The sequence below is a fragment of the Microtus pennsylvanicus genome, chromosome 7 (genome assembly GCF_037038515.1).
Source record: "Microtus pennsylvanicus isolate mMicPen1 chromosome 7, mMicPen1.hap1, whole genome shotgun sequence".
In the NCBI taxonomy this organism is placed as follows: Eukaryota; Metazoa; Chordata; class Mammalia; order Rodentia; family Cricetidae; genus Microtus; species Microtus pennsylvanicus.
This window is the reverse complement of record NC_134585.1, coordinates 119687667-119700182: the sequence shown is the minus strand read 5'-3', so window position 1 is coordinate 119700182 and position 12516 is coordinate 119687667. Positions and strand designations below refer to the sequence as shown.

Genomic DNA, 12516 nt, shown 5'->3' with positions numbered 1-12516 from the left:
TTCTCAGAGGTGGGGGGAGGGGTGCTGTCTTTATGGACCTGCCTTCCTCTCGATTAGACTGCTTTGCTGTTGCTCTGACTTAAGGTTTCATTCCGTAGTCCAGGTTGATCTGGAACTCACTATATACAGCCCAGTCTGACCTCAGTTTCGTGGCATTCCAGCCTCAGCCTTCCTTGGCTAGGATTAAAGGTATAAACTACCAGTCCTGGGTTCAGAGAAAAGCTCTCTGAGAACAATGACCTTGCTCCCAAGGACAGCCCCAAAGCCCGAGGGCACGTCTTTAGCGGTTGCCGTGACTCACTCAGACTCAGCACGGAAAGGGCTTACTGCTGCATAGGCAGGTTTAGAGAAAAGCGTGAAGCACATGGATCTGATGCGATGAAGAAAGGCGGCCCTCTGAGGTGACGGCTAGCTGTCCCTCCCAGACACACCCAGCCGTGGGCTGCTGGTGAGGCTGAGCAGGCGTGCAGGGTCTCGCTCTCACTTCTGCTGCTCCTGAGTCTGACAGACTCTCCCAGTCTTGCACACTAGGAAGCAGCAAGACCTTCATCCTGGCACAGAACTCTCAGCCAGGTGCAGGGAGGCATCCCCTGCCTTTCATTCTTCCTGGCTCCTGCAGGCCTCCATTTCTACGCATGAGTGGGGAAGACTCCTCACCACACCCTGCCTCACAGGCTGTCTCCAGAGCTGGCAAGGCAGTACCTGGTGGGGGTTGGAGCTTCTAAGAAGAATATAGGCAGCTATTGCTAGGTGTTACTATAATTATTACCAGTAATTTATTTGTCAAATACGGTGACCCATGGGGAAGGAACAGTCTGGACATTAATTAAGTCACTTTGTCGAGTCCTCGCTAGCCTCACCAACAGGCTCCTGGGATACAACCCTGACACATTTACTTCAACTATCTTCTCAGAAGACCTTTTCGATGACATGGAGATTTTTTTACATTAATTAAAACATGTCAGAGGTTCAGCTCTGTAGCAGGCTGCTTGCTTAATATGTGTAAGAGGTTAAGTACTAGAGAGAGAAAGAAAGAGGGGGAGGAAGGGAGAAAGAGAGATTTTATCATGTAATACAATATAAAACAACAATAAAAGGCAGTTATAAAACTACACATGAGAGGAACAAATAACAAACTATGCTTCAAGCTGACATTGTTCCTCCTGCTTCGGTCTCCCATGTCCTGAGATTACAGGAATGTGCTATCATGCACCATTATCATGTGCTATCATCATGTGCTATCATGTGCTATCATGTGCTATCATGCACCATTATCATGTGCCACCATCATGTGCTATCATGTGCCATAATGTGTCATGCATGGCTCAACACATCAGATTTTCATATAGTAATACAAACAGACCCTAAAAATGCATTTTGAGCAAAATGATTTAAAAGACATAAGTCTGTCATGTAAACTGAAATCACTTTACAGTAATTTTATTTAAAGTCATATAATAAGTATTTTCTAGTTAGTGGGAAAAAAAGAAAAAACAGTACAACCAGCGAGAGGCCCCGATGGGCCTGATATGCGGTGAGTAATGGATGAATGTCATTCATTTCTATACGCGAAGGCCAAAGAGCCCAACCCCAAAAAACTGTTCTTGGGGCTGGGTGTGCACTTTAGTGGTAGAGGCCACGACTGTTGAAGAGACCCAGGTTCAAGCCTCAGTATCAAACAGACAGAAGCCCCTAAAAACAGGACAAAGAAAAGCCACCACCACAGAAACAGAAGCAAACAAGGAAATGCAGAGTGCCGTGCAATCTCAAAACTGTAACTGAGTATTTGCATGACTGAGAAGGCAGAGAACGTTTCACAAAAGTATAACTTTTCCCCTTTGGAGATGAGACTGGACAGAGAGACAGGAAAAGTGAGGGGTCAGGGGAAGAGAAAGAAACCCCTTATTTCTGGAATCTGGCGGGGAGACAAAACTGTGAACACTGATAAAGCCAGGAGTGGTTAGACACACTGGCTTTCCTAAGAGGAGTTAAACAAAGATGCTAACAATAGCAAATGAACTGAGCTCACCTGGGGACAAAACATTTGTAAACATGACCACATTATCACTCCTCTGTCATCCCAAACACCCAGACAATATCCCTCATAAATCTCCTCCCACCTGTCTTCTGACCTTCACGCACATGTGGGGGCATTCACATGTTCGTGCACACACACACTCAAGTGCATGCACACACTCGAGTGCACACACACAACAAATAAATAAATGTTAAAAAAAACTGTTTTAAACCACTTGACAATTTCATTAACAAAAAGAAATTCTTTCAGACTAGAAATAAATCAGCTCATATATTTTTATTTAATTTTTAAACTTAAAACTTAAGTTTTGCTTAGTCTTCAAACCGTGTTGTAAGTTATGTCTTTCTAGCAGTGTAATCTGGAAAGCCGCAAGATCACAAACCGCCACTGTAAAGACGGTGATGGCCCCTCTAGTGAAACCCGTGTGCAGCCATTTCCCTAAGCTCTCCCTCTTTTGTGGCCCACACGGAATCTGAAACGTGTACTATCCCTTATCTTTATTAATAAACTGCCAACTTTGCTTCACTCTGACCCGCCCTAGAGTTGGTGTAGCCAAGAATCTGGCTTTCTTCCTTGTGGCAATCCCTAAGGTGAGGTGAAGCCCTCAGGATGCTCACAGGCTACTGCTGCCACTGATGCAGAGACCAAAACTCTGAAAAATTTCTCCTTTACTTTTCTGTTTCTGAATTCCCAGATTTTCTATAGTTAGCATATCTTATTGTGGTGGTTTGAATGTAACTGACCCCATAAACTCATAGGGAGTGCACTACTAGGAGGTGTGGCTTTGTGAGAGTGGGTGTGGCCTTGCTGGAGGAAGTGTGTCACTGAGGGGAAGGCTTTGAGGGCTCATATATGCCCAAGCCATGCCCAGTGCCTCAGTCTACTTCCTGCTGCCTTCTGATCAAGATGTAGCCAGCACCATGTCTGCCTGCAGGCCATGTTGGTAATGGATTGAACCTTGGAAATTGTAAGTCACCACCTCAGTTAAATGTTTTCCTTACAAGAGTTGCTGTGGTCATGGCAACAGAAACCCTAACTAAGACACAAGGTACAAGTCTCGTTTTTTAAAAAGCACAGCAGCTGAGGAGAATGAAGCTTATGAAATAACATGGAAAAACTTAAATAAAACCAGGTGGTGTGGTGCACACCTTTAATTCCAGCACTCAGGATGCAGAGGCAAGAGGATCTCTGTGAGTTCCAGGACAGCCTATCTACAGCGTGAGTTCCAGGGCCACTACACAGAGAAACCCTGTCTCAAAAACAAAAAACAACAACAAAAGGCTTAAATAAAAAGCCAGGAGGCTGGGAAAATGCCTCAGGAGTAAGAGCGCTTTACATAGCATACAAGAGGAGAAGTGAACAGAAGTAATGTCTAACATGATCCTGGATTTGAGAAATATAGGTACATGTTTGCTTATGCATGTGCATTTGTGCATGCACTTAAATGAGTGTCTGTGCACAGAAAATAATGGTACTTATGCCCAGAAGTAATGGCGCATGCATGCCTTTACTCTTAGTACTTGGGAGGTAGAGGCAGGTGGATCTCTGTGAGTTCAAGGCCAGCTTGGTCTACAAGAGCTAGTTCCAGGACAGGCTCCAAAGCTACAGAGAAACCCTGTCTCGGGAAAAAAAGAAGAGAAAAGAAAGAAAAAGAAAGAAAAGAATGGTACTCAACTTTAGATAAATATTAGATTCACTTAAAAAAAAACATGATGCTCGGAGCTGGAGAGCTATTCCAGCTCAGAGGTTACGAGCACTGACTGCTCTTCAAGAGGTCCTGAGTTCAATTCCCAGCAACCACATGGTGGCTCACAACCATCTGTAATGAGATCTGGTACCCTCTTATGGTGTGCAGGCATACATGGAGGCAGAATGTTGTATACATAAGAAATAAATCTTTTAAAAAAAAAAAAGAAAAACCAGAAACATGATGCTGGCACTACGGAGATGGCTCAGCAGTTAAGAGATCCTCCTGCTCTACCAGAGGATCCAAGTTCAGTTCCCAGCACCCACATGATGGCTCAAAACTGTAACACTAAGTCCAGGGGATCCAACAGCCTCCTCTGCCCTACAGGGCACCAGGCACACATGTGGTATACATATACACATCCTTGCAAAAACACTTATGAACATTTAAAAACAATTACTCTACATCTCCAGGAATGGGACCCAGGCATTACCTCCTTTAAAGCTTGTAAGTCTCACCCAAGGGGCAGCCAAGCAAAGTCATCCTCTTGGAGGACCCGCCCGCTCCAGTCTGCCGGCAGTGGCTACTCCTAAGCAGCCAGCTTGCAGAACTTCCACTTTTCCTGTCTCTGTTAGATTTTTATACCAAATGAGGTATGAGGTGGAACGGCCGGGGGCAGGGAATGCTGCCTGCCAGTTAAGCTCAGTTCACCATGGTCTCCCCTGCTACCTACCTCAGGTGGGCTGCTGTAGAGAGACGTGGGACCCTGACTGAAGCCATTTGGCTTTTCTAGTACCACCTGTGTAGAGAAGAAAAAATCCAGATTAAAAACAATTGAGCAACCTGGCAAACAATTCTGATGCATTACATTTCTAAGATGTCAAACCCTACAGAGCAGTGAGGAGGACCACAGTCTACAGAGCAGTGAGGAGGACCACAGTCTACAGAGCAGTGAGGAGGACCACAGTCTACAGAGCAGTGAGGAGGACCACAGTCTACAGAGCAGTGAGGACCACAGTCTACAGAGCAGTGAGGAGGACCACAGTCTACAGAGCAGTGAGGAGAACCACAGTCTACAGAGCAGTGAGGAGGCTCAGGGTCACTTGCCACCAAACCACCTGAGTTCAGTCCCCAGAAACACCTGGCAGGAGAGAACTGACTCCAGAAATTTGTCCCGACATCCACATGTGTGTCATGGCATGAGTGCATGCATACACACACATACACACACTCAACACGTGTGCAGGTTCACATGCAAAATAAATGTAAAAATATTCTTTTTATCTTTTATGGAAGAGAAGGGAAAGGGAGAAGGGAAAGAAATAGGAAAAAGAAGAGAAGGAGGGAGCCTGGGAGGGGAAAGATTCCTAGTGCTCCAAGGCAAACAGAAAGTAGAGGGTGGGCTGCAAGATGGCCTTGAGAGGGAACTGTAACCTGTAGGGTGGGTGAGACAGACCTCAGGCTAAAGCCTGCAAGGACTGGAAAAGGTCTGAGGTGCATCCCTCCCAGGAATACAAGTCGCTGCTTGCCATGCACACTGAGGTTTCCTTTCCATGGAGATTCTGACAAGTTTTGACAAAGACTAACCAAGAGAGGAAAAGCTTTTGCTACTGCTCATCACATGATCTCAACAAGGGGCCTGGGATTGGGGTCTAGCTCTGACTGTGCACAAAAATTCTGGTGGCACTCGACAAGGTGTGACATCAGGCCTTGATGGTGCTGCCTTCAGCCAAAAAAAAAAAAGGAAACCTGGAAACATCCAGCCCAGCCCGTGAAATCAGTGGAAACAAGGAGGAGCCCTTTTGCCACCAGTGGCTCAGAACAGGGAGGGGGCTGCTGCTGGAGAAAGATCATCTGACCCAAACTCAGGTCTCAGGAGCCAGAGTGAGACCTCAAGAGGAGCTCGCTCTGCTTCTGAGGCCACTCCTGTTCTGGAGCTTTGAGAAAGCTGGACAGCAGAATCCCACACTGCTCTCCCAGAGAAGATTTACAGTGTTTGCTCCTAGATTGCTGATGTCTCTGCTTCCTACATCTTGGTCAGGCTAAGGATACAGGGACAGGATGGAGTTTCCTAGCCCAGCGTTGAGATAACTGCATACACAAATAACAGACTGGATCAAGACTTCCACTTTGGGACTGGAGAGACCCACAAGTTCCAGCATCCCTATGGCAGCTCATAACCACCTGTGACTTTAGACCCAGGGATCTGACACTCTTGGCCTTCCGGAACACTGGGTGAAGACATGATACATATACACACAGACAGGCAAAGACTCACACACATAAAATAAAAATAATAAATGTTAGTTGGGTGTGGTAGTTCACACCTTTAATCCCAGCACTTGGGAGCCAGAGGCTAGAGGATCTCTGTGAGTTCCAGGCCATCTTGGTCTACATAGTGAGTTCTAAGACAGCTAGGGCTGCATAGAAAAATCTTGTCTCAAAATAAAAAAAATACAGAAATAATAAATCTTTAAATATATATATATGACTTCCATTTCTACTTAGGCTCACCCAAATTTGGCAAGAGCAACTTACAAGAAGTTTGGATACCTAGGATGTCCAAGGCTACATGCTGGAGCCCTATTTCTGTGAGTTCTCAGGAAGCCGGAGCCTCTCTGCGCTCTCCCTTCCTGGTCATGCCTGAGAGTCAGCACCATTCCCAAGTACCTGGATCTCCTGCCGCTGTAGAGGGTCTCCTGGACTCCTGTCAAGCTTGCTACTTATATCCTCCCGGAGCTTCTGCAGGCAGTTCCTGGCCTGGGGAAAAGAAGGCCAAGACACTTGAGGCTCAGGGCAGGGAAAGCAAACCATACTACTTCAGTCTGACATTGTGATACACAGTGCCTGCAGACAGGAATTGTGCTTGGGTGAGGTGACAACCCAGTCTCTCCAGTGCAAGCAACAAGATAAATTAACTCCTCCCCTGGCAGCACTGGCATGCTGGCTGAAGAGACAAGTAAGATGCGCAGTGTGGAATCCAGCGGTGAGTGCTAAGGAGGAGACCAGCCAGGCAGGGGCTGGGAAACACTGGGGAAGGTGGCGGACCATACAGCCAAACAGCCATACAGTTGGCGTGGTGAGGGATACTTGATTATTTGTTGATTAATGGATTAGATCCAAAGGTCAAGAGTGCTATTTGATAGCACTCGGGAAACAGAGGCCTGCATAAAGAGTTCCAGGACAGCCAGGGCTCCACAGAGATCCTGTCTCAGAAAACAAATAACAAGTAAAAATAGATAAATAATATATAGACACATAGGAGGCCATGGGCACTGCAGTGACACAAAGGAGCAGAAATAAAAGGGAGCCCCCCAGATTTTAGGCTCAGGGACTCTAGGTTTTCCCTCCCTCCCTCCTTCCCTCCCTCCCAGGAATGGGGCCGCACCTCCTGGATGTATTGGACCTCACTCTTCAGCTGGTCGATGTTCTTCTCGTGGATCATCTTGTCTCCAGGCCTCCCTTTCAGGTACACCTGCAATGAGGACGGCACTGTTTAGCTAAGAAACACGCAGCCGCACTCCAGGAGGAAGGGGCATACTGTGAGCACCAGCTTACCCGGAGACAAACTGGTGACTCAGCTCAGAAGAGTTGGAAATGCATTTCCACTGCTCTGTGTAGGCAGAGCTGGGGACCAGACTCAGGTCTTCATACACGCTAGACAAGCACTACCAACTCAGTTACAGCCCATCCCCAAAATGTAGTGCTCTTGGACCTATTTAATCTGCTTCTAGGAATTTATCCTAACAACAAAGTCAGCTAAACGACACACAACCATACCAGCACACACACAATCACACCATGTGACTTGATGGAAAAGTGGCCGGAAGGATGCAGGCTGAGCCAGTCACTCAGTCCCCACAGGAAGAGGTCTGAAGAAGGACTGAAGGCTCTGCTCGGCACAGCCTTTTCCAGCAGTGAAACAGCTGACCGCTAGCATACGTACACTCAGTGGCATCTATGCTCAGCCAAGTATTAGACATGGATACAAAAGAAAAACAGACAAAATGTGCAACAATGGATAATGAATTCAATAAGTCATAGCGTTTAGTGGAATATGATGCTGCCATTAAAATGCTGATAGGTCTAGACACAGAAGGCGTTACAATGTGTCATTCGGTGTGGGTGGAGGAGGAGATGATGGAACAGCGCTTACTAACATTCTCTCTTTTTAAGAGATACATGTATATATAGAGGAGGGTATACAGTAAGATGTTTACAACGGTTATCCTGCTAGACTATGAGGTAGCTTCGTCTTCTTCAAGAGGCATGCAATTACTCTGGGTAAGGAAAATAAATAAAGTAATTAAAGGCATTCCGTTTGGAAGGGAAGAAGTGAAGCAATGCCTATTTGCAGATGACATAACCTAGCATAGAGAGCCATCTAAAATCCCCAGGGAACGCCGCAGCTAGAGCAGCGAGGCTGAAGGACACCACCTCAATGTACAAACAGGTTGTCTTCCTACATCCTAGCAGTCAGCAATCCAAAGATGAAACCTTGGCAGGGGCTGGAGAGTTGTGGCTCAATGGTTAGGAGCACTTCTCTGAAACCATGAGGACAAGATTCAGATTCCAGCCCCAGGTAGCACACTGGCTTCCCCATAAGTGCTGTGACCCCAGCTTCAAGTGAGGCAGAGACGGAAAGGTCTCCAGGGCTCGGGAGCTTCCAGGGTAGCTGAGAAAGGACAGGCCTCGGGGGGAAAAGGCCAACAGTGCACATGCACACAGCACACATGTACACACATAACTCTCCCCCAACATGTACACACAAATAAATAAATATAGTAATAAACAAAATTCCATTTGCAGCTGGCTGTGGCAGCACACACTTGTAATTCTAGCACCTGAGAGGTTGAGGCAGGAGTTCCAGGCTAGTCCAAACTACAAAGTGAAATCCTATCTTAAAAATAAAAATAGGGGGCTGGAGAGATGGCTCAGAGGTTAAGAGCACTGACTGCTCTTCCAGAGGTCCTGAGTTCAAGTCCCAGCAACCACATGGTGGCTCACAGTTATCTGTACTGAGATCTGGTGCCCTCTTCTGGTATGCGGGCATACATGGAGGCAGAATGTTGTATACATAATAAATAAATAAGTAAAAAAAAAGAAAAAGAAAAAAGAAATGGTTTAATAAATAAATAAATAAATAAATAAAAATAGGGGTGCTGAAGAGATGGTTCAGAGGTAAAGAGCACTGGCTCAACTCTATATTATGTTCTAAAGTTATTTTTAATTTTTTAAATACATTTTTAATTTAAAAACTATTTATTTATTTATATGTGCATTGGAGTTTTGCCAGCAAGCATGTCTGTCTGTACACCACATGTGCCTGGTACCCTGCAAGGTATTAGATTCCCTGACATGGAAGTTACAGACAATTGTAAGCTACCATGCAGGTTCTGGGACTCGAACCCGGGTCCTTGGGAAGAGCGCCCTATGCTTCTAACCTCTAAGCCAGTTCCCTAGCCACACATCTTTAAACTTTTAATTATGTGTATCATGTATATCTGTATAGGAAACTGTTGTGAGAAATTTGTTTGCACTGAAACTCTGCGACTGCCCATAAAGTTTACTTTGAACCAGAGTGCAAAGTTAGCCACCAGCTGACCAGAATTAGCCATTGGAGAACCCAGGACACATATAGGGAGACACAGGAAGTAGGAGGGAGTGGCTTAAAAGATTCACAGACCCTGTTGGATCAGAGAAGGAGAGAAAGAGGAGGCCACTGGTCACTTCTCTACCAATCAGGTTTTTATCCCGATATTTAACTCGCGAGTTTTTATTAATAATAGAACAATGTAAGTCTGGAGACTGTGCACATGAGTGCAGTTGCCTGTGGAGGCCAGAAGAGGGCATTAGACTCCCTGGTGAGGAGTAACAGGCAGTTTTGAGACACCCGACATGGGTGCTGGGAACCCAACTCAGGTCCTATACAAGCACAGCAAGTGCTTTTAACCACTGAGTCAACTCCCCAGCCTCTAATAAAGTTATTTTTAAAAAAGAAGGAAAACTGTTCATGCCCATGCCTGGGGCCAGGCTCGGCCAAAGCCTCTGCAAGGGTGTACTCTGGTGGTAGAACCGCTGCAGGAGACGACCAGGAGCTAGCTAGCATCTCCCTGATCTCTCCAGCCGGTATATGAGCTGTCAATCACATACCTGCAGGATGGGGGAGCAGAGAGGAAAAGGGGACGTGAACAAAGCTCACCTTAATAATCTCTTCGTGCCCATCATGGGACTCCACCAGTTCTGAAGCCAGAGCATGCCCAGAGGAGCGATCAGACACCATGGCGTAAGTCTTCCTGCCCGCCTGCCAGAGAGACAGAAGTGACTCAGAAACCACACTGCAACCAGGACCTTCTGCCCTCAACCCACACAGAGACCTACAGGAAGCTTCAGTCTGATTTCTTTGCCCCCCAAGAGCAGCCACACAGCAACAAGGACACAGGGCAGGGGACGTTAGTAGAAAACTTGGGTTAGCTTTTATTTTAGAGGGGCCTCCCACTTCCCAAAGCACACGGCTGGGTTAGCTGGGTGTGTCTGCAGGAGATGCTCGCAGGCTTGCAGCAACAGATGTGGCTCCAGGCAACACCAGGGTGAAGGGAGGGTCAGGAGCAATGAAGAGCTGGCTGAGAGGAGGCCTTGCCCCAGCAGACACCATGATACCTTCTGGGCTATGTGCTCAAGTTCGTCTCCTGTCAGTTCACCCTGGAGGGTCAGCCTGAGAATGTCCACACTGCCCTAGTAATGACAACAGCAACAGAGACCCCTTAGTGGAGAGCCTGCCGTCAGCTAAGGTAGACTCTCTGGAGGGTCAGCCTGAGAACGTCCACACTGCTCTAGTAATGACAACAGCAACAGAGACCCCTTAGTAGAGAGGCCTTGACAAAGACAAGTCCAGAGACATGCTCTCGGCTTCTCCAGTATCAGGTCTCCCTGGGTGCTGGCATGTCTCTGACCTGAGAAAGACTATAGGCACATGGTTCCACAGATCACAGGAGCACAAGGTATGATTCTCCTTCCCCAGAGAACAGAGAAATTATCCCCAGACTATCATCTCCAAGCCAAAATTCTTGCTTGTTTGTTTGTTCGGAGACTGGGTCTCATCCTGTCCAGGATAGCCTTGAACTGCTGATTTTCCTGCCCCCACTTCCCCTGTGCGGAGATTACAGGTGGACACCAATGCACTCTGCTCTTGAACCCAGAACTTCAACCCCTGATAAACAGCCAGAAACTTTTGAAGCCTAGGATATCCTTCTAAAACCAAACAATAAGTCAGACCCTGAATCTCAATTTGGGAGTGGACACACACACATGTACATACGCAAACATACAAAAAGACCCACACGCGCACACACGTATATACACACATATACACACGCACACACACAGACACACACTCACTCACACTCAATTCCAGCACTTAACAGGCGGAGGCAGGAAGATCGTCAATTTGAGGCTAGCCTAGAGTACACAAGTGAGACATTTCCAAAAAACAAAACAAGCAAACGACAAACAAAGAAACAAAAACCTGAATACAACCAAGCCTCTATTAGCCACATGGAAATGATCCAAATTACAGAAGGCAAGATAACAGGCATTTACTCTGATATCACAGTAATTTCAAAGGACGAAGGCGACTTTGCTAACTCAGGATGGATTAAACACCTGTGAGGACAACTAAAAATCTCAGAGAGGAAAACAGAAGTGAGGAAAGCAAGCGGCTAGAAATTTAGGATGCATGGGGACTTAGCCACTCTGGGCCTCAGTTCAAATGGGGAAAGACAAGGGGCTGACAGTCAGAGGGAGACAGCGTGAGGGTGGAGAATAGAGATGGAAACTCCTATTCTCTTCCTTTCTGATTTTCTTGCAGTGCTGGGATGGAACCCAGGCTACTTGCCCATGTTAGACTCCACCCAGCTACACCACAGACCCCAAGAGAAGATGGGGGTGCTGGGCATCCCAAGGAGGAAAGTGACCTTGAGCTAGTGCCAGGAGGCACAAACAGCTAGATCTGCGTTTGAGGCCAGACTGGTCTTCATAGCAAGCTTCAGGCCACAGAGGTAGAGGGTAAGACCCTGTCTCAAAATAAATTAATTAAACCAATATGAAAAACAACAAAGAAGCAGACACATCAAGACGGCTCTGCAAGTAAAGGCCATTTGCCACCAAGCCTGGTGACCATGATAAGTGGAAAAAAAAGATTAAGAGTGTAGATTATAGTGTTGTGTGTGTGCAGGTCGAAGCCCAGGGTTAACATCAGGTATTTTCCTCGCCCCCTCCCGTCTGGCAAGGTCTTACTACATAGCCCTGGCTGTCTTGAAACTCACTATTTAGAGCGGGCTGTTCTTGAACTCACAGGGGTCTGCCTAAATCCACTTTATTTCTTTTTTTTAATTAATTAATTTATTTATTAAAGATTTCTGCCTCCTCCCCGCCACCGCCTCCCATTTCCACTTTATTTCTTGAGACAAAGTTACTCACTGAACCTGAGCTCACCAATTTGGCTAGGCTGGAAAGCCAGCAAAGCGCTCCCACATCCTCCTGTCTCTGTCCTAGTACTGAGATTACAGGCACGTGCTGCCACCAAGAGTCAAACTCGGGTCCTCAAGATTGCACTTTACCCCAGCCCCAGAAGTCTGTTTGCTTAGAAAGGATTTCTTCATTTTTATTTTATGTGAATAAGTGCTTTTCTTGCAGATATGGAAGTGCAGCATTTGTGTGCAATGCCCTTGAAGGCCAGAAGAGGGCACCAAACCATCAGAACTGGAGTTACAGACAGTTGAGTCTCCATGTG

General features: G+C 46.5%; 1 protein-coding gene across 2 annotated transcripts in view; it reads right to left on the bottom strand.

The window, feature by feature from the left end:
* Positions 1–12516, bottom strand: part of Tuft1 (tuftelin 1) — a 46304-nt gene that overhangs the window by 15931 nt on the left and 17857 nt on the right. The window contains exons 2-6 of one of the 2 annotated variants that reach the window (XM_075978263.1): positions 10386–10460; positions 9928–10029; positions 7114–7200; positions 6396–6485; positions 4459–4524 (exon numbers count right to left, since the gene is read on the bottom strand). In XM_075978263.1, coding sequence (XP_075834378.1) covers positions 4459–4524; positions 6396–6485; positions 7114–7200; positions 9928–10029; positions 10386–10460 — 420 coding nt within the window. The remainder of the gene's footprint in view (positions 1–4458; positions 4525–6395; positions 6486–7113; positions 7201–9927; positions 10030–10385; positions 10461–12516) is intronic. The other variant, XM_075978264.1, reaches the window with a different exon arrangement.